We start from the raw sequence: 19,862 nt of genomic DNA, 5'->3' as shown, positions 1-19,862 counted from the left end.
GGGGAGTTGTAACTCAAGGGTCAAGGTCCGGTTCTGTGCGCGTGAGAAAAGCCGAGACGTGGTACCTGGATTCGAAGCGTCAGTGGCGAACCAGCTGCCCACGCCTGGATTGTAGAAAGCACACTGCTTGTACGCTCCGATCGCCTTCGCACACAAGAACGAGGGGTTAAGGGCCAGGGACGTGAATTGCAGGAACGCAGAGAAGAGGCGCGTTTGTGAAGGAAACGCGCGTACCCCGACTCCGATGTCGGCGAGCGCTGATCGCATAGTATCGACGCAGTCCTCGGGCACGTAGACCACCACCTTGTGGGTGTAGTTGCTATCCTTGGGGAAAGAGAGCGACTGCAGCACCTCGCTGTGGCCCTCGCCCAGGCCTAGTAGGCGGCCACCGATTCCAAGTTCGCACAGTTAGCTCGCTGCCACCATGCGTGCGTGTGCGGCGTGTGCGACGGCGTGCGACGGCGTGTGCAACGGCGTGTGCGTGTGCGATGGCGTGCGACGGCATGAGAGGCGGCACCTTCAGCAAGCCAGTCGTTGATGCCGCCAGCCACGCTGTCCTGCAGTGGTCCACCGCCGCAGTGGTTAGCCAATACTGACAGACAATGGCAGAGGGGACTCGTCGGTACCAGCGCAGAGTGAGGCGAGTAGATGGCGCACTGATTTTCTATGCAACGAATCACGATGCGTTGCTTGACGTCGGCTTGAGTGAGACGCTTCATCGATTGAAAGATGGGCGGGTGGTAGGACACGATCATCGTCGTTCCCTCCGTCCCCTTCTCCTTCTGCATTTGATTTGAACACATTAAATGGCTCCACCCTCCTTACATCAATTTCAAATCGGCAATGGAGGAACATCAACCTTGATGCGAATGATTTCATCCAAAACTTGCTCGGTGAGGTCAATCGTGAGTACGATGAGGGAGACGTCTTTCCTCTGCGAAGGTTGCAAGAGGAGACCCACGTTGTCCCAGCTCCCTGCCAGCTCTACGGGGGCCAACGATTTGAGGACCTCCACCAGCTTGCCCAACTCCATCTCAGGCTTTTGTGAATGCTAATATATTGCTGATTTCTTCTTTTCTATTTTTCTTCATACGCTGTTGTGCGCGTGTGATTGGTGTTGTCTCATACATAGGTCTTGGCCGTCGTTCGCACGTGCACACGTGGATCGCCTTCTTGTGGCTTTCACACGGCCAACAGGTCAGAGAAGACAGGGGAAGAGTGCCCGGCGGTGCTTGGGCAGAGCCGCGGGAAACAGGCCCTGGTACCACCGGTGGGTCTGCAGGGCCGAGCGGGTGAGGTTGGCCACGACGAAGGCGAGGATGAGCCACAGGCACACCACCCGGCCGCCGGTGATCATCACGAAGGCCACGTAGATCAGGATCTCGGCCAGGTAGTGCGGCGAAGACACGTACTCGAACCAATCGCCTGTCGGCAGCCCGTAGCGGCCCTCCTGGCCCGGCGCCGACACCAGCTGGGCCTTCTTCTGTAGCTCGTGGCTTGGGGTGCGTCGTCGTGTCGCTCCGTGGGCGTCGACGTGCGTCGATGTCGACGACGATGGCGACGACGAATGAGTTGATGTGGTTCGTAGCCGCGCCAGGATGCGATGGCACACATGCTGGTGCCAGCTGGCGAAGAAGAAGAGGCAGCACCCGCACACCGACGTGATTGGGCTGAACGTCGATGTCGTCTCTTGGTCGTGTTCGACCGCCGGTGCGGTCCAGGTGTCCGCCACGAACTCGACCCAAGGCGCGAGGCACACGAAGAAGTAGTACCCGCCAGCGAACATGGCATTGGCGTCGCTCACGGGCCGTGGTGAGAAGCGATGCACGCACAGGCACTCGTAAAGTCGTCGCAGCAGATGCAGTTCCAACAGCGAACCGAACATCAGGTACCACGAACCCGCGCTTGCATAAGCTGACCATGACCACAGGCGCACCGTAGATGAAGAAGTAGAGGAAGAAAATGAATTGAAAAATTGTGTGTAGAGCGGAGATGAAGATGAGGGGAAGCTGAGGATGACGAGAAAGGCGAATAGAAGGAGCATGGCGTTGAGAAGTGAGCCACCGGCATAGGCCGAGGTGAAGACCACCCGCGAGGAGAAGCCCAGAAGTTGATGGGGCAGCGGTGGCGGGGCCAGCGTAGTCTTCCCGAACGAGGTCAGACCGTCGAGCCAGCGCCACGCCAACTTGAGGCCGAACAGCGTCAGCGCGCCACCCCACGCGCACCACACGCCCCAGCGCGCTGCCTGCACGGCCTCTTCGCTCCCCAGCCTCATCCAAACGCAAAGTGAAGAAAAGGAATTAAAAAAAAAACAAAATGAAACATCTGTTTTATTTCGCCCGACCTTGCCTTCAAAAATCAAAATTGAAACCAACAAAACCGACAGCATGGCGCAGGGAAAGGTCTGTGCGACGAAGGAGGAATTTGACGCCCTCGACTTTGAGGGTCGTATGGCTGCAGTTGCGGACTTGGTTCGTCAGCGCCTGGCAGACACGACACCAGCGGATACCAGCTACAAGGCCCTTACTGAGGCTGTGCGGCAGGCCTTTTACCGTGACTACAGTCTCTGGGACGCAGAGTTCGATTACATCGAGCGCGTCGTGGCCCGGGTGCTAGCAGAGGCCTCAAGACAGAGTGAGGGCTGACTGCAGTTTTATGTTATGTTATGGACTTGGTGGAGACTGTTCACTGGCTATTTTTATCAAGTTTTAATGAAATGGGTAACATCTTGCAGGCAGGAGTGGTAGACTGACGATTAGTCCTGGCCATGAGCAGATGTTGTACTGTTGTGTGCCCCTGGGCTCAGCCTGCTAAGGCACCCCCAACCATTGCCTGCCACCACCATGGCAGGAGCAGCTTTATGTCGACAGCAGTGGGAGGTTTTTGTGGTATCTTTGTTATTTTCAACAATTTGTTGTTTTGGTTTTTGTCTAATTGTGTAAGGGTGGGTAATGAGTGACAGTTGACAGATGATTTATATGGCCATTTCACAGACAACAGATGACTTTTATGCAGATGGCAGATGATTTTTATGGACATTTTGCAGATGATTTTAAAGACAACAGATGACTTTTATGCAGATGACAGATGATTTTGTGGCCATTTCACAGATGATTTTTATGAAGATGACAGATGATTTTTATGGCCATTTTGCAGACAACAGATGATTTTTATGCAGATGGCAGATATTTTTATGGCCATTTTGGCAGATGACAGATGATTTCTATGCAGATGGCAGATGATTTTTATGGACATTTTGGCAGACAACAGATGATTTTTATGCAGATGCAGATGAATTTATGCAGATGACAGATGATTTTTATGGCCATTTTGCAGACAACAGATGATTTCTATGCAGATGGTGAATGAATTTGTGCAGATGGCAGATGATTTTATGCAGATGACAGATGATTTTTATGGCCATTTTGCAGACAATATTACACATGACGTCAGAACCTGAACTTGCAGTCATTTGACATGAGAGGTCCAGTCATTTTGAAAAGTGATTTTGTTTGTGAGTTTAACCTCAAAGAATGGTTTTGATAAAATGGTTTTATTTTAAGCTCATAAAAATAGTTTTGACACAAAAATGGTTTTAATTTAAGAATAGCAAGACAAAATTGGGAGCATCTTGAGAAATGGCAGCTTACAATACCATCATAATGATACCATAGAGATATGATGATGTAATGGGGCCATCAGTCAAGGTCTGGAATGACCAATCTATCATGTACATGTGTGTGACAACTGAAAATACAAAACCAGACATGTACACAATCCAGAAAATCTGAACTTAGCTTGTTTTGTGTTGGTGATCCACTGAACAACTTCAAAATGCACCTTGCCTTTGCTTTCATACCCTCCATCAATTCCTAATCAGTGGCCCACATGCTACTCTCACATCCACTTCATGGTGAACCTCACATCATTTGGGCTGAATTGGAGCACTATTCCTGAAGATAAAATCAACAAAGCTCCATCTCACACTGATAAAATCACTAACTCCACTCATTCCAAGTTTTTATGAAATCTTTTTCATCTCAAGTCCCTCAATATAGAACACTGAGTGTATGTTCAAGGCCTGGCAGAAACAGTGTCCCACAGGGCCATCATCAATAAGCAGCCCTCTCTGCTGTGGTGGCCAGTTGTGTGAACATTGACAAAGATGTTGCACAGGACAAAATGGTTGGTATGTGCTTGTACCCTTTGAGGGTTTCCTTTTGTGTTATCAAAACCATTTTTATGAGGTTAAACTGACAAACAAATCACTTTTCAAAATGACTGGACCTCTCATTTCAAATGACTGCAAGTTGTATGTGGTCTGGATGAAGATGTCAAACACTTCAGCAAGGACACTGTCTTTTTGGTTGCCACCATAGGGTAATGGGCCAAATTTACCTGTGACCATCCTGGTGGGTTCAACCCCCTGGCTGAGGACATGCCAGTGGATGTTGGTGTTGATGGTGGGGTGGGTCTTGAGGCTGCAATAATCTTGTTGCCCTGCTCAACTTTGTCCAGGTGTAGGATGGTGCCCACCTGGCAGCTGCCCAAGTGAAGAACATGGGCTTGAAGTAGGCATTGGGTGGGAGGCTCTGATCTGGCAAGGCGTATTCTTCCAAGTGAGCCTGTTGCTGCAGCACTGGCGGATAGAACGGCCGCAGTGGGGCTGTGACAAAGACGGTCGCATGCAGACCGTCGGTGGCAATCATCTTCTCCAGCCGCCCCACTGCGCTCATCTCCTCACGCATCATCTTCGCACACCGCTGCAAAGAAAACAAATAAAAATAAATATATTATTTTATTCGCTGTGCTCTTACTGCTTGCCCCAACGATAGACGTGAGCGCAGCGGTCGTTAAACACCTGGATCATGTTCTGGGCCACCTCCTGGAAGTAGGCATCGGCCATGCTCTTGTGCAGCTGCGATCGGAACTCGAAACTGATGTCGAAGAAGGTGCGACAGCTCTTCTTGCCTGCACCCGGTATTAATGGCACCATCGCACACCCACCAGCACAAGAACAGAGCTCAGTTGTCGGACGTACCATCTTTCGACAGGTCTTGAAAAGCCCAATTATTGATGAGATGATTGAAGAGGGAGCTATCCGGAGTGACGACCACCTGGTGCATGTGGTTAAACATGAGCATTTATCAGAGGTAGCGGGCGTAGTGTGCAATAGATAGCCAGAGACCATGATCGCATTACCTTGAGAGACCGAGGCCGCTCCATAGTGATTTGAGAGACATAGCTTTGGCCGGGCAACATCTTGAAACCTATCCCTGCATCGCACAGCACAGCAGGAATGCAGCTTAGAGTGAGTGCCGAGATGACAGTCGCGTTGTTTTGTTGTTGGGTCGTACCCAGCTCGGCATCCATGCGCGTGGGCGTCTTGAAGAGGACCCGCGAGTGCGTGCACCACGGGAGGAAGTCCTGGTACTTGGCCACGTCCGAGACCACGTCGTACACCTCATCCGCTGAATATCTGTAATGTAAAAAAAAATATAAGGTAAAAAAGTAAAATAAATATGTTTGGATGAAGCAAGGTAACGCACGGTAGCACACGTTCGTCCTTGTACTCGATGGCTCTGCCCGCATCCGCTGCGGATGCATTCTCGGAAAATGGCCAACCGAGATTGAAGAAATGGCGGGTGGCAGACGTAGGGTAGAGTGGCTGGGCAGCGATTGCATTACCAGTGACACCCGATGGTCGCAGTGCCGGCACCCGCGTAGTCGCCCGCCCCACCGTCCTCACCTTCCCTCTTGCGTGCATTATCCTTCTTGATGAAAAAAAATAAATAAAAATAATGCCACATTCCTGAAGTTCCAACGACATTTGTTAACGGTCGTGTGAAATTTTGGGTGCACTACAACGCACCAACTTTGGTGGCGGATCCTTAGCTTGGACGCATCGACCAAGACTGGCGCTCATCTGAGGACGAGTCGCAGTCGTTCTTGCAAATGAGCCATGTCGTCGTTCAGGCTGCCGGTCATGAAGAAGGCGGCGCCCGCTACGAAATCCAGAAAATCGAATTTCCAGCCAAAATCGAAACCACAACCCACGGGCTGCTCATCACAATTGGCTTGTGGTGACCATGAGGAAGAGGAGGATGTAGAGCAGGCATCGTCAAACGTGCCTGTCGCGGTGCCTGCGCAGATGAGCGAATGTGGGGTCTGCCTCGAGCCCTATGCCATCTCGGCAGATGACGAAGATGACAAGAGGAAAGGAGGCGCCTCGAGGATGGACGTTGAGGTGATCGCAACAACAGAGATGGCGCCAGCTCGACGCCCAAGCTGCCGTACCTGCTCCACTGCGGCCACAGCTTCTGCGAGGAGTGCCTGGCGAGCTGCGCCGAGGCCGAGACCAGCAAGTCGACGTCGGCCCTACGCGTCCCCTCTTCCTTCGTCACCAACACGCCGCCATCGGGGCGGTCGCGCCTCTTCGGTTCCCTTCTACTTCCCTCCTTTTCTTCTTCAACTTCTGCCTCTTCATCTTCATCTTCTACTTCTTCAAGCATCATCACCACTTCACGCCGCCCCGCCTTCTCGTTGGCGCCATCACCACCTTCCACCACCGCGTCATCGTCGCAGCGGGTGCGGGTGAGCGTGGCGTGTCCGGTGTGTCGATGCCGCACGCCCTACGACTCGGCCCGGGGACCGGTGGGCGGCCTCCCCAAGAACTACGAACTCATCGCCGCCATTCGCGTCATCCGCAGCCTCGTCGCGGCTGCTGCTGCCTCGCCTCCCCGACGGCCGTCGCCGGCCGCGCGCGGCAAACGGAAGCGGCCCACGACGATGACGAGCCAACGAGGCGACGATGACGATGATGATGAAGGTGGTGATGAAGGGCGCTGGCACCACCCCAAGGGCGAGAAGGAAGAGAAGCGAAACGACAAAAAGAAGAAGAAGAAGAAGACGCGGAGGTTGGTCGGAGGGCTTCACAGCACCGCCGCCGGTCGGAGCGCTGACTCCACGACCGTCGTCCTATCGGGTGACAAAGACCGGTCGCCAGCGGCTGCGATGTCCATCGACCACGCCACCATCGCGAGCAGCAGTCGCGGCCGCGGCGACGAAGAGGTGGTGGAGGCGGTGGAGGAGGAGACACTCCCGACTGCTCCTCCCGCCCATCTCTTTGACGACGACGACGAGTACAGCGACCGGATGGTCGGTGACGGCCGTGACCAAGGCCCTTCGCCCGTACGGGCGGCGGCGGCAGACGCGGCTGCTGAGGCCAACGATGCCACGTCGTCGTCGTCATCATCTCCGCCTCCGTCCGCTCCGCCTCTGCCCTTCCCCTCCCACCTCTTCCACTACATCTCCTCTTCCTCTTCCTCTTCGCCCTTCCACTTCGCACCTCCTCCTTCCTCCTCCTCGCCAAATTCATCGTCGTCAGCCTTGTCGGCGACCTCGGCGACATCGTCGACATCAACGGGGTGCGTCCTGTTCCCGTCGCCGGGACCGCCGTCTTGGGCATTCCCCACATTCCTGTCTTTGCCCCTCAGTGGCCCTTCTCGCCCCGACGACGGCGGCGGCTCTGAGGTGGTGGTCGGCCACGGCGCCGACGCCCGAGCGGAGGCATCGTCGGCCGGCGATGATGCCCGGGCGGGCGCGCAGGCGGCGGTAACCAGGCGGGCGGGTCGGTGGGTGGACTCCTCGCAGTCGTGCATGCGATGCGAGGTCGCGTTCGGCCTCTTCGTGCGGCACCGGCGTTGCCATTACTGCGGCGGCCTCTTCTGTTACCGGTACGCCCTCACACACACACACACACACACACCACACGGCACACGGCACACAACTTACATGGGTTGTGTGGTGCGCGTGTGTGTTCAGGTGCTGTTGGCAGTTCTGTGAGATGCCGGTGTCGTTCGGGTACCGGCGCAAGCAAAGGACCTGCAGCGACTGCGCGCAGCTCCTCAAGACGCCTCCCGCTCCCTCGCCAGCGGCGGCCGCCTCGTCCGACAGTTCGCCCGCCATGTCGACTTCTTCCAACGGTACGGCCTTCACACATTTTCCTGGAGGACGAGCTCTTAGCCCCTTTGTCTGTGTGTGTCGTGTGTCGCGCGTGCGGTCACAGTCGCGGCAGACTCCGAAGCACTGGCGCTGTGTTCGCCAGCCGACGGTGAGCGTGAGGAATGGCCCTCGTTTGACCTGAAGGACAAGCTCACCACCGTCTACGACATCTCCTGTATGCGTCGATCTCGCCTCACACGGACGAACGCAGCTTGATCGGCTAACAACAGCGCACCACACACACACACACACACACACACACACACAGGCAAGGCGGTGGACGCGGGCGTGGAGGCGCTGGCCCTGGCCAAGGGGGAGGCCTCGACCGAGCAGAGCACCTTTGTGCCCTCCGATTCGACCATGCTCTGGGGCCGCTGCATGGGCGTCATGGTGGCCCTGCCCCTGTTCGTCATCGGCACCTCCTCCGTACTCATGGCCGCCGGTACAATCTACGTGACACGCACCACCGCACACGACACGCAACACACGCAACACACACACGAGGCGTGAGTGACGTTTGGTTCTACTAGGTGGCTATCATGCATGGGGCTTCCTGGCCCGACAGCGGAGGAAGTGGCGCGAGGAGAAGCAGGTAGAGGAGGACGAGGCGCGCATCACCGAAGCCCGACTGCGCTGTGGGCATCTGCCTCAGCCCCCCGACGACCAGCCCGCCCTCAACTAACCTTGGCGAGAGAGACTTTGCCAGGCCACCTCGCACATACCTTGCGGCCTGGTCCTGAGGCACAATGTTGTAAATTTTGTAAATTGTTTCCCGCCAAAAATGTGGCGCCAAAACGACGGAGACGACCCGCGAGCTTTGTTCGAACAAGCCAATTCGAAATGGAGTGCAGCGCCAATCCGTGTGAATGCAACTCTGATGAAGGTTCTTCTTTCTACGTGCTTCTTCGGCTCCTGGTATCTCTTCCATTAACCATTCATTTCTCGATCTTGCATTCATTTCTCGATCTTGTATCTCAAGCCCATTCCGTTCCAGCGCGCCAGCTGATGGAGTACGTCATAGCCAACGAAAAACGGAACCGCAAAGAAATGGCTGAGCTCAAGCTGCTCATGAAGTCACGTTTAATGGGTGAAGGCAAACAGACTGGTACGCTTTGCATCATCTTAACGTGTATTCTCGTCTTCTGGTTGCACGTAGATTGATGGAAATGAGCCATGATGATGATGATCAGCCCCCTCTTCCTTCACCAGCTACACCCAGCACCCACCGAGAGCGCTATCAGAAGCTTGCTGTGAAGCGGGTGCCAATGTTGCCCGCACACTTCGGAAAGCGGCCGGACTGGGCATCCCTCTTCGCCGCAGACCCGCCCCGGCCTGGGTCGTCCGAGAGCAGGACAGTCCAACCCTTTTGGTCAAGCATCATCCCTCAGCTTCCAAGAGACGAGGTCGTCCTTGTGGACAAGCACTCTACAGTCTCGTTCGGCACCTGCAATCCCGACATCGTGGGCTACCTCGCTGGCCAACCCAAAAGCGTGGCCCATATCGTGCTCATCGGTGAGCTCAAGGCGAGACGCTCGGCTGGCAAGGATGATTTCGACGACGAGGAGAAGGGCCATCTCGAATCTTTCCTCGAAGAGCTGCTCCTCAACTATCAGCCCTGGCGCTCGTCGATGTTTGGGTTCCTCAGCGACGGCGTTTTGATCCAGTTCTTCAGGCTCGTGGTGAGACCGAAGAAGGAGCTTTACGAAGGGAAGCCGATGCAGCTCGTCGAGGACGGAGCCCGGGGGCTCGCCACTCTGCTCGAGAGCCCGAACTACAACGGCCTCCAGCTAGAAATCCGCGGTGCGCCCGTCCGCGTGAAGAGCTACCTCGGAAGCGGTGGCTCGGCGATCGTCTTCTCCGGCAAGTACAAAGGTACACTACGCTTACCACCATCTTGCATACTCATACAGCAGACAGCTCGTTTTCGAACATTATGGCCTGCTCCTCACGCTCGCCCATCTAACACGGGTGGATGTACGCGCTGCTGAGGAGTGCAGGAGAGGAGGTCGTCATCAAGCGGTTCAATGAGGACAGAGTAGCGGCTCTGAGCCACAGCAGACACGAATTTGAACGCAGTGGAATTGCTGGGTGGTGAACTGGTACCGCGCGTTCTGGGCGTAGTGGGCGACGTTCTGATCCTGCAACCGGTCGGAGACAAGTTTGCGTCATCAGTGAACAACTGGGTACTATCATACTTTAGCACGGCCTGGCAGGCAACGCACCAACAACTGCGATGCTAACTTCAACTTTTTTCGCCCACCAGGATCATGCGCTCGCCAATCGAGATGACTTTGTGCAGCTCATCAACATCCTCGAGCAAGCCCACAAGAAATGTGGCCTGGTCCATCGCGACGTCCGCTTGAACAACTTCTTTCGAATCAAGGGAACCACTCAAGTACCTAGTCGCCTTCCTTCGTTGATGTTGATGTTGATGTTGGTGGTGTTGGGCACTTGGACAGTCCTCAGCGAGCTGACCAACACAACAATGCCCCCCCCCCGCGCTGACATAGGTTTTCCTCAACGACTGGGGCTCGGCCGCGGCGGCTGGCGTGCTGGCAGACTTCGACGGAGCCCTCCAGCACGCGCCCGACGAGATACTCGACAGCTGGGAGAGTGGTGATCAGTACCGGCCGGCGTTCTCGCACGACCTGGAGATGGTGGTGCGGACAGTCTTCCACAGCACCAACATGATGACCTTCCGCGAGATCGAGGCCGAGGAGGACGTCCAGAAGCTGCGCGCGTTCTGGGCTCATCATCTGGAGCCCGCCGTGTGGCAGCGCATGCTACAAGCAGCGCAAGCGTGCCAATACGCAGCTCTCAAGGCTATCATCGCCGAGCTTCTCCCCGGACAGGTCCCACTCCCGCCTTTGCTTATCACTAAGTGCTACGGCGAAACAGTAGTCAACTGATACTCTATGGTAATGCTCCCTCATTATTTATCAACAGAGGCCGAACTAGAGAACGAGAAGGATGGGGGCGAAGAAGGACACGAGCTCGACTATGGCGACGCGAAGTGGATCATCAAGAGGCACGAAGCTTGTAACGTGGTTTAAATCATAATTAATGATTTTAAAAAAACTCATTCGAGGTTCTTGGGCATGTTGGCGAAGAGCATGGCCTCGTCGATGAGGATGTCGTTGAGGGCGGCCCGGTAGCGCGCACCCGTGATCTCGCCCCGGTCCACCTTCTCGAGCAGCTGCAGCTCCTCGTCGACCAGCCGCGTGAGCTCCTCCAGGTGGTGCCTGTGCCATCGCAGGATCTCGTCGTCACCGCCGCCGCCGCCACTGGGCGACGTCGTAGCGGGCGCGCCGTCGGTCGAGCGCTGTCTCGGGCCGAGACCGCCTCCTTGGGGCGTCGTTGGAGAGGAGGCCGGAGGCGGAGAGGAGAACGACGGGTTGTGCCCTCGCAACTCGCGCACCCTACATTTGCATTAAAAGTGTGAGCGTGTGTGTGTGTGTGTGTGGTGTGTGTGTGTGTGGTGTGTGTGGTGTGTGGTGTGTGTGTGTGGTGTGTGTGTGGTACCGATCGGCGTAACGGAGTGTGTTGAGCGTGTGTTCGGCGTAGCCGCTGTTCGGAGCGATGTCTGTCGGCGGAGCGCTAGAACGGTAAACAAAACAAAAAAGAGAAGAAAAAAAGAAAAAAAAGAGAGACGCGTACTGGCGATCATGATGGTCCGCGAGTGGGGACCCATGAACGAGTCCTTGAGGACCTGCGTGAGAGTCGACTGCCGGAACGGCGCGTGCTTCTGCGAACGATCCTACACTCCTCCATCACGCAGAAGAGGGCCAGTGGGAGTCAGGTACTGCCCTGTGTGCGGTGGTGCGTGTGCGTGTGCGTGTGCGTGTGTAGTGGTGCGTGTACCAAGGCACGAATGCATTCCTTCAGGGCGAGCAGACTCTTGTTAATCTCGGCGCCCTCAATTCTGCCACACGTCCACGTGCGAGAGCAAAATGATGAGTAAAATAGTAATAATGTTAATATTAAGAGGCGATGAAGAGCGCAGTACCTGGTCTGTCGGCTGTTCTCGTTGGTGTCGCCGGCCTTTTCCGAACCGGCCAAATCGATGAACGAAAACATGCCCCGCGTTTTGCCCTCCGCGTTCTTGAGCGAGATCTGTTGGTTGTGAAGTGGTGAGTGTTCTCTCTCGTGTGCACAACACACACGACGACACACGACACGCACGACGACACACAACGCAGACACACGACACACACGACACGTGTACCTGTAGGATGGCGTGGGAGCGAGATGACTCGGCGTGCACGCCAGTCGCAGACGTGCTCCTCGACGCGCTCCCCTTGCCTGCCCACACGAGCGCAACGATTACTTTTTTAAAGAAGAAAACCAGGCAATGAGTGTGGTGGGGTGGAGGTGTCAAACGCACTGATGAGGCCCAGCAGCTCGTCGGCGTTGCTCACCAGCCGCTCCTTCAGGCCCACGACGCACACCTGCTGCTTCGAGTTCTGGCGCGCCACCAGCGGCTTCTTGTCGTTGAGCAAGTCGAACAGCTTGTTGCCTGCAATGAGGCCGACCATAATAATACGACGGCAGTGAAGTGGTCAGTTCGCCCGGGCGGTGCGAAAAAGGGGGCCGGCGCGGTACCGTAGATCTCGAACAGGGCGACGCTGACGCGGAGGGGGCGGGAGCGGCTCGCCTCGTCGAGCATGCCGAAGATGTCCTTGGCTGCCATCGCGTACAGGCCGTCCTCGCCGCGCTTGCCCATCATCGTGTGCGTCTTTCCGCTTCCTGAACACAAGACACGCCACACACGCACGACACGCACACGCACACGCATGGGGGGGGGGTGAGACGAAAGAAAGCAGAATATGTCGCTGCCTCGGGGGGGGGGGCACCGGTTTGGCCGTAGCAGAAGCAGGTGACCCTGGCGCCGCCCTTGAAAATGGTGGACACGAGCGGCCGAACCGCCTCCTCGTAGATCTGCGGCGGCGAAAGGAGGACACCCGTGTGTGTGTGTGTCGTGTCGTGTCGTGTCGTGTGTGTGTGGTGTGGACTGGTCGGTCAGTGGCCGACGCGCTAGAGGCCAGCAGGCCTTTGCAGACCCGGAACTGTACGGACCTTGAGGTTGTCATCGAGGTCGCTGAAGTAGTGATCGAAGGCAAACGTGTGGACATCCGTGTACCTGTGTGCGGTAGTGTGTGTGTGTGTGTGTGGCGTGTGTGGCGTGTGTGTGTGTGTGTGTGTGTGGCGTGTGTGTGCGTCAGTGAAACGGCATATGACGCAGAGGAGGGAGAGAGTCCAGGCTAGCGCTTACTTGGACATGTCGACCTTCACCTTGGGCTCGTGGACCTCCAAAGTGGAAGGCCGCTTGCCGGTGAACACGATGTCCCTTTCTCGCGATCGCACCTCCTTCTCCAGCAGCGGCCTGCGTGTCATGAAGAGCCGTCTACACGTTAGCGCGACGCGCGACACACACGACACACACGACACACACGACACAACGCCACACACGCCACACACGACACCTTTTGCGCACGCATACGCTGACCCGCAGGTTTTGAGTGGTTGTGCCGCGAGGCGAGCTCGGCAGCGGCGTAGATGACGACGACGGTGATGACGAAGGCCCAGCAGGGCCGCGCGGCGAGCTCGGTGGTGGTGGCGTGGACGACAATGACGGCACCGACGACCGCGACGCACCCGACTGCTGCGTCTGCGACGACGACGAGGAGCTGCCGAACGATCGGCTTCGCGGCTTGGGCGCGCACGCCTCCTCGCCGCCGTCGGCGGCAGCCTCGTCCTCCTCTTCCTCGTCGCCCAGGGTGATGACCACCGCCTCTTCGCCGCCGTCCAGGGCCACCTCCTCCTCCACCACCACTTCCTCTTCTTCCTCCACTGCGCCGTCCACGTCATCTTCGCCGCCAGAGGGACTGGGCAGGGCCTCGTCGCTGCAGGCCAACCGAGTTAGCAACACACCGCACACACGCACCACCGCACGCACACCACCGCACACGCGTGGAGGGGAGTGCGTACCCCCAGTCGAGGTCGTCGTGTTGGTGGCCACTGCGAGAGCCGAGCGCCGAGTCGAAGGACTTGACCTTGCTGGGCGCGTAGTGCCTGGGCACGGGCGGCAGCGACGTAGTAGATGGCGACGTAGAAGAAGATGAAAAAGAAGAAGATGAGGATCTCGGGGAGGGCAGCGAGGTGGTGTGTGAGGGCAGATGAGGCCTTCTTGGCGAGGCCAATGATGAAGGTGGAACGTAGGGCGAAGAAGAAGTCGATGAAGAAGTAGCGGAGGGGGCCGCGATTTTGCGATTGATGCGCAGGAGGAGGGAGTGGAGCCTGCGTCGCTGGTGGAAATCTTCGAGGCCGAGGACCAGGTGGAAGTGGGGCAGGGAGAGCTCGGCGAACGCGTCAGGCGAGTGGCCGAAGCCGGCGGACAGCAGCCCGCGCGCCACCTCGGGTCCCGGCGCGAGCTCGATCTCCTGCAGCCACGCCACCACCTGCGGGTGCAGCTGCTGCTTGGCCATCTCTGCACCTCCTGTGGCCAACTGCTCCATCTTTTTATTTTATTATTTTATCATTTTATCATTTTTTTTAGTTCGCTAAAATGTTGCTGTCGGCCACTTTACCGTTCAACGAATGGCGGGCCACATCATATAAAAGACTGTATTGCCGTCAGACACAACATAAAGACAGCAACCCCAACACAACACACCTAACATGTCAAGCACAACCCCAGTCCCCGCACCCGGACTTGCGATGATGTACCAGGTGCAGGCCCCAGCCTACGAGGCCGCCCGGGCCTACGCCCCCACCACCACCTACAGCACGCCCACCACCCCGCCCACCTTCACTCCGGCCGACCTCGTCGCCGCTGCCGCACGCAAGCGGGCCATCATAGCCGATCTGCCCGCGGCCTGCGCCCACTGCGGCGCCTCGTTCGCCGGCGTGGCATCGGGTCCGTGCGTGGTCGAGCTCAAGGGCGGCGAGATCGTGGCCTACTGCAAGGCCGCCGGCGGCTGCGGCCGCTCCCAGGTCCTGTTCGTCCAGCCCGACCTGAACATGCCCGAGTACGAGCAGGTGTGTGTGTTCGAGGCCGACCCGGACCACCCGGCCCCGCCGCCGGCCATGGCCGCGCTGGTTGGACCGCAGCCCGACGCGCCCTGCAGGCGCTGCGAGCGTCTGTACCGGGACCACCCGCAGGGCTACGACACCAACGGCTGGCGCGTCTCGCGGCAAGTCCCCCAGCCCTTCCCGGAGGGCTGGCCCACTTGGCAGCCCGCGACCAAATCTTGGTCATGAGATCGGCGCTGACACAGTACTGTGTCTCAATCAGTATGAGCCAGTTCATTAGCATAATAAACAAGATTACAATTCAATTATCTATTTTTTAATGCATTAAAAAAACAATTTATTGATACTAGCTACGGTACGGAGGTCTGTCGTGTAGACGGACAAAAACTCAAAATAGTGATAGTCATCATCAGCAGCGAGTCGGCCTTATCCTCTGTCCTCGAGCTTCTTCATGTTCTCCCTGCAAGGGCGGAAGCGGCGTAGATGAATGATTGTGGATCAGCGATCGCACAGAAAGTAAGAGAATGGGCGATGCGGTGGCGTTACCTGAGGGTAGCATTCTCCTGGGCGAGCTGGTTGAGCTGCTTGGCGAGCTGAGTCAGGATAGCCACTGACGGGTCACCTCCCTGGGCCTGCCCCGGTTGTGCCACCGCTTGCGGCTGTAGCGCATCAATGAACAACCAACTCGTGAGCCCATCTGCGCATAGCATCGTGCGTGCGTGCGTGCGTGCGTGCGTGCGTGCGTGCGTGCGTGCGTGCGTGCGTGCGTGCGTGCGTGCGACATACCTTCTGGGAGAAGCTCTGGATCTCGGCCAGCAGGCGCGCCTTTTCGAGCTGCAGCTCTGTTCGGTCCTTCGTCTTGGTCGTCTTGAGACCCTGCTTTTGGAAGCTCTGCACTTGTCCCAGCATCGCCGAGTAATCATCTTCTGCTGCGCATCACCGCCCATTGCAGTCAGCACCAGAGGTCCATGTGTGTGTGCGTGTGTGTCGTGTGTGTCGTGTGTGTGTCGTGTGTGTCGTGTGTGTCGTGTGTGTCATGGTGCGTGTGTGTCGTGTGGTACCTGGAAGCTTGAACTCGATGTCGCTGAGACGGTCGATGACGGACTTCATGTCGGGTCTGTCACCCGGGGAGAGTCGACAGCACTCGAGAGCGAGTGGGAGCAGCCCAGGCGGGGTGTCGTGCGGCACGAGCGAGTAGATGTGCTCGATGTCCAGCGCGTAGCCGTCGTCTACGAGTCGTCTGAAGTGCTTGCCGTCGTGGCCGGTGATGATCTCGTTGCAGACGACGCCGAACGAGAACACGTCGGCCCGCTCGTCGTAGGGCTCGCCCATCATGACCTCGGGCGCCATCCAGTTCTCGGTGCCGCACACGGTCATGCGCCACTGCTTCTTCCCGGCCACCACCATCTCGGCCGCAAAGCCAAAGTCGGTCAACTTGACTTGGAAGTTGGACGACACCTGCACGCAGCTTTGGGTCAGTGGCATGTGTGCGTGTGCGGTGATGCGTGTGCGTGTGCGGTGGTGCGTGTGCGGTGATGCGTGTGCGTGTGCGGCGACATACAAGCAGGTTCTCGGACTTGATGTCGCGATGCAGGATGGACTTGGAGTGGAGGTAGGCCAGACCGCAGGCCACGTCAGTGATCATCTTGATCTTGATCTTCCACCTGGAGTTATGCAAGGAATGTCAGATGGCGCGGGGTGGGCAGCGGCGGAGGCGGAGGCGGCGGCGGCGGCGATCATGTAGCGTACGGGAAGACGAGGCACTTCTGCAGGAGGCGCGCTAGGGAACCCTGTTGAAGGTACTCGGTCACCAGGTAGAGTTCGCGGTTGTACTTGCAGTAGCCCATGAGCTGGATGATGTTGGGGTGGTGCACATCCCGAAGCAGGTTGACCTCCCGTTCGACGTAGCGGAAGGCATTCTCCGTGTCGGTGTTGGTCACCTTCTTCACCGCCACAGCCGTGCCATAGTACGTGGCACGCAGCACCTACAAAAAATGTAAAAAGAATAAATATTAACGCACTAGAAAAGTAAATCAAAAAATTAATTATAATTATAATTATAATTAATCACAGTACCTCGCCGTACTCGCCCTGGCTGATGACGTCCTTGGAGAGCTCGAGGTCGTCCCACAGCAGCTCCCATGTGGAGCGGGGCTCCCTGGTGGTGTACGGATCCTCGCTCGGCCTCGCCGATCGCTCCTTCGTCGTCGAACGTGGTCGACTCCGCGCCTGGTGTGGTCGTGTGCGTGTGCGTGAGTCACAACACGCACGCGTGTCGACATTAACTGCGATTGAACGGTACCCTGTCGCGGTCGCGGTCCTTGTCGAAGTCGCGGTCGCGGTCGCGGTCCCTGTCGCGGTCCCTGTCGTTGCGGTCGCGATCTCTGTTCCTAGTCGTGTACGCGGCCGATCGCCGCCTCTCCCGCTCCCTCTCTCGTTCCCGCTCGCGCTTCTCGATCTCCGTCTCCCGTTCCCGCTCGCGCTCCTTCTCGCGATCCCGATCGCGCATAGTCGCCTTGGCGCTGCTGCCGCTGCCGCCGCTGCTGCCGCTGCCGCCGCTGCTGCCCTTCCGCTCCCGTTCCTTGAAGTTGCGCGGCAGGGTCGCTATCCGCTCGCTCTCCCTTCGCTCCCTCTCGCGTCTCTCCCTCCTTTCCACGTCATCGTCTTCCTCTGCTACACCACCCATGCCATTCGTAAGCCCATGTGGTCCCACATGCGTGTGCGTGTGCGTGTGCGTGTGCGTGTGCGGTGTGTCATGTGTGTCGTGCGTCGTGTGTGTCGTGTGTGTACCTGACATGTCCATCGAGGTCGCTCTCTTTCTGGCGCTGTCGCCCGACGACAGGAAGTCGGGACGAGGCAGCGGCGCTCGTGAGCCCCGCCTGGGCTCTGGCGCCGAGGGCGAGCCCGGCAGCGCAGTGACCGAATACCGCGGGGCCGCCGCCGAGCTCTTGTACGAGTCGGACCGCTTGATCTTGCCCCCGCTGCCCCCCGTCCCCCTGCTCGACGACCGCTCCCGCGATGGCTCGCGGTCGTAGTCCCTGCGCTCCCTCCTGTCCGACCGGTCGCGGCTGCTCCCACGATCACGGTCACGGTCACGGCTGCTCTCGCGGTCTCGATCACGGTCGCGATCGCGGTGGCGGTCGCTCTTGCGGCTGCTGCTACTGCTGCTGCTGCTGCTGCGGCGCGAGCTGCTGCTGCGGCGTCTCTCCCTCTTGATCTCCTTCTTGAACTTCTCCTGCTCTAGCACCTCCTCCTCGAGCTTACGGATCTCCTCCTGCAGCCGCCGGATCTCGTCGTTGTCCATGAGGGGCACGGGGATGACCAGCGGTGCGGCGCTGAGGCCTGTAAATTTCGAGAGCGAGGCCGGCGGCGACGACTTGGGCGACGAGGCCGACGAGCCCGAGAGCGACTGCGAGTTGGACAGCGGGAGGTCGCCGTAGGACGACGACGGCGAGTCGGCGGGCGACATGTCGAGCGGCGACAGGGCCAGGCCCTGCGCCTGCGCTCGCAGGGTGTCCAGCGACGCGTCATTCACGTCGCTGTTGTTGTTATGTTGTCTGAACACGCCCAACCAACCATCAGCTACCAGCCCTCACTTTGCCCATGCCCAACCACCATAGCGGGGGGGGGGTCGTACGAGTCTTCGCTGGCCTTCTTTCGGTACTTGGCCAGGCCGCCAGAGGTGGTCGGCTGGGCCGACACCTCCAGAGACGACGACGAGACTGGCGGGTAGGACGCCGATCCAATGTCGTCGGCCGGGGCCAACGCGCCGTCCTCGCCCGGCGGGGGCGGGGGCGGCGTTTTGGGCTCGCGGTCATCGTCGTCGTCCTCGTCCTCGTCGGTTGACGAATCGCTGGAATCGTAGCTGCGATCGTCGTCATGATGGTCATCTTCTTCCACGTTCCTCGTCGATCCACCTTCACCAGATACCACCACCTTTATATTGCTGCTGTCGCCTCGGTCGGTCACGGTGGCGAAGGCGCCGGGCGTGCGCGGCGAGCGGGGGTCGACCTCGACTGGGGCCTCCCGGCGCGACACCGAGGCCACCACGCCGGCCGTGCCCTCGCGTCGGTTGTACTCCTCCTCGGCCCACAGACGCTGCCTCTGCTTCTCGCGCTCGATTTCCTCGTAGACCATCTGTTGCTTGTCCCTGTTCCATTGAAGATGACGATGTTAACCTGTAAAATGGGTTGAAGTTCAACACGTGTAACGAGGGAAGGTTTCTCTTTCTCTGCTTTACCTTATGGCCTGCATCTGGCTCTCGCGCACCTTCTGCTCGAGCAGGCGCTTCCGCTCGGCGAGGGCGTTCCTCTGGGCCATGAGGTACCGGGTGACGCCCTCCACCGAATCGGTGGCGGGGAACGCCGGCGCCCCGGGCTCGGCTGGGGCTGGTGTGGCTGCTGTAAATTGACAAGAGTAGTACACAATAGTGTGAGGGGCTGGCCGTGTAAAGAAGGGTTCATCTTCTTCTCCTTCTTCTTGATGTGGAGCGCCAGAGTCCATTGTTGTCGTTGATGTTGTTGGTGAGTTGTACCTGACTCCATGGTTTCTTCTTCGAATCACCAGCCCTTCTCGAGCCTTCTTCTTGATGAGGGTAGGTAGAGATGAAGACAAGAACACACGACCAACACTCTGAGAGACTTGAGAGGTTCCTTTTTCTTGACGGCTTCGAATCCCAAGGCTGGCCTTGACCCTTTGGCCGCAGACGCAGACCGTTACCTTTTGCCAGTTTGGGATACAACGGCCCAACACCCTGGCCTCGTGTGCCACCCGGCACCGCACACGTGCCCGCCATTGGCGCCCAGAAAGGGCACGCCGCGGTTTCC

General features: G+C 57.9%; 9 protein-coding genes across 9 annotated transcripts; 4 read left to right on the top strand and 5 right to left on the bottom strand.

Annotated features, from left to right (window-relative positions):
* Window positions 1-13: 13 nt before the first annotated feature.
* ACA1_096760 (NIF3 (NGG1p interacting factor 3) domain containing protein) lies at window positions 14-1,033 on the bottom strand (the record flags this gene model as incomplete). Its single annotated transcript, XM_004334969.1, has 6 exons — window positions 14-33; window positions 66-144; window positions 235-374; window positions 518-557; window positions 627-782; window positions 860-1,033. 6 exons carry the CDS (start codon window positions 1,031-1,033, stop codon window positions 14-16), a joined length of 609 nt encoding a protein of 202 aa, XP_004335017.1.
* Window positions 1,034-1,198: 165 nt separating this feature from the next.
* On the bottom strand, window positions 1,199-2,275 carry ACA1_096750 (3-oxo-5-alpha-steroid 4-dehydrogenase; the record flags this gene model as incomplete). Its single annotated transcript, XM_004334968.1, has 2 exons — window positions 1,199-1,914; window positions 2,065-2,275. The coding sequence occupies 2 exons, from the start codon at window positions 2,273-2,275 to the stop codon at window positions 1,199-1,201; spliced, it is 927 nt and encodes a 308-aa protein (XP_004335016.1).
* A 112-nt stretch (window positions 2,276-2,387) lies between these two features.
* ACA1_096740 (uncharacterized protein) lies at window positions 2,388-2,645 on the top strand (the record flags this gene model as incomplete). The annotated part of the gene is given in 2 exon segments (XM_004334967.1): window positions 2,388-2,448; window positions 2,461-2,645. 2 exon segments carry the CDS (start codon window positions 2,388-2,390, stop codon window positions 2,643-2,645), a joined length of 246 nt encoding a protein of 81 aa, XP_004335015.1.
* Window positions 2,646-4,813: 2,168 nt separating this feature from the next.
* Window positions 4,814-5,767, bottom strand: ACA1_096730 (coenzyme Q10, putative; the record flags this gene model as incomplete). The annotated part of the gene is made up of 5 exons (XM_004334966.1): window positions 4,814-4,971; window positions 5,042-5,117; window positions 5,203-5,276; window positions 5,358-5,479; window positions 5,550-5,767. 5 exons carry the CDS (start codon window positions 5,765-5,767, stop codon window positions 4,814-4,816), a joined length of 648 nt encoding a protein of 215 aa, XP_004335014.1.
* Window positions 5,768-6,206: 439 nt separating this feature from the next.
* Window positions 6,207-8,686, top strand: ACA1_096720 (FYVE zinc finger domain containing protein; the record flags this gene model as incomplete). Its single annotated transcript, XM_004334965.1, is given in 6 exon segments — window positions 6,207-6,247; window positions 6,264-7,736; window positions 7,825-7,985; window positions 8,069-8,179; window positions 8,273-8,446; window positions 8,535-8,686. 6 exon segments carry the CDS (start codon window positions 6,207-6,209, stop codon window positions 8,684-8,686), a joined length of 2,112 nt encoding a protein of 703 aa, XP_004335013.1.
* A 323-nt stretch (window positions 8,687-9,009) lies between these two features.
* On the top strand, window positions 9,010-10,913 carry ACA1_096710 (uncharacterized protein; the record flags this gene model as incomplete). The annotated part of the gene is made up of 6 exons (XM_004334964.1): window positions 9,010-9,109; window positions 9,214-9,876; window positions 10,002-10,079; window positions 10,126-10,187; window positions 10,268-10,399; window positions 10,515-10,913. The coding sequence occupies 6 exons, from the start codon at window positions 9,010-9,012 to the stop codon at window positions 10,911-10,913; spliced, it is 1,434 nt and encodes a 477-aa protein (XP_004335012.1).
* Window positions 10,914-11,083: 170 nt separating this feature from the next.
* ACA1_096700 (kinesin motor domain containing protein) lies at window positions 11,084-14,519 on the bottom strand (the record flags this gene model as incomplete). The annotated part of the gene is made up of 13 exons (XM_004334963.1): window positions 11,084-11,423; window positions 11,527-11,587; window positions 11,662-11,761; window positions 11,866-11,926; window positions 12,011-12,117; window positions 12,230-12,306; window positions 12,389-12,520; window positions 12,607-12,750; window positions 12,858-12,942; window positions 13,081-13,144; window positions 13,277-13,387; window positions 13,650-13,907; window positions 13,993-14,519. The coding sequence occupies 13 exons, from the start codon at window positions 14,517-14,519 to the stop codon at window positions 11,084-11,086; spliced, it is 2,067 nt and encodes a 688-aa protein (XP_004335011.1).
* Window positions 14,520-14,682: 163 nt separating this feature from the next.
* On the top strand, window positions 14,683-15,264 carry ACA1_096690 (uncharacterized protein; the record flags this gene model as incomplete). Its single annotated transcript, XM_004334962.1, has 1 exon — window positions 14,683-15,264. One exon carries the CDS (start codon window positions 14,683-14,685, stop codon window positions 15,262-15,264), a length of 582 nt encoding a protein of 193 aa, XP_004335010.1.
* Window positions 15,265-15,462: 198 nt separating this feature from the next.
* On the bottom strand, window positions 15,463-19,580 carry ACA1_096680 (serine/threonine kinase; the record flags this gene model as incomplete). Its single annotated transcript, XM_004334961.1, has 12 exons — window positions 15,463-15,496; window positions 15,583-15,695; window positions 15,823-15,965; window positions 16,098-16,494; window positions 16,598-16,700; window positions 16,786-17,021; window positions 17,113-17,265; window positions 17,339-17,709; window positions 17,827-18,593; window positions 18,674-19,186; window positions 19,277-19,424; window positions 19,571-19,580. 12 exons carry the CDS (start codon window positions 19,578-19,580, stop codon window positions 15,463-15,465), a joined length of 2,988 nt encoding a protein of 995 aa, XP_004335009.1.
* Between the last annotated feature and the right edge of the window lie 282 nt (window positions 19,581-19,862).

This window comes from Acanthamoeba castellanii (genome assembly GCF_000313135.1).
Source record: "Acanthamoeba castellanii str. Neff unplaced genomic scaffold scf7180000084645, whole genome shotgun sequence".
In the NCBI taxonomy this organism is placed as follows: Eukaryota; Discosea; order Longamoebia; family Acanthamoebidae; genus Acanthamoeba; species Acanthamoeba castellanii.
The sequence above is the reverse complement of the archived record's forward strand: the minus strand, read 5'-3'. Positions and strand labels throughout refer to the sequence as shown.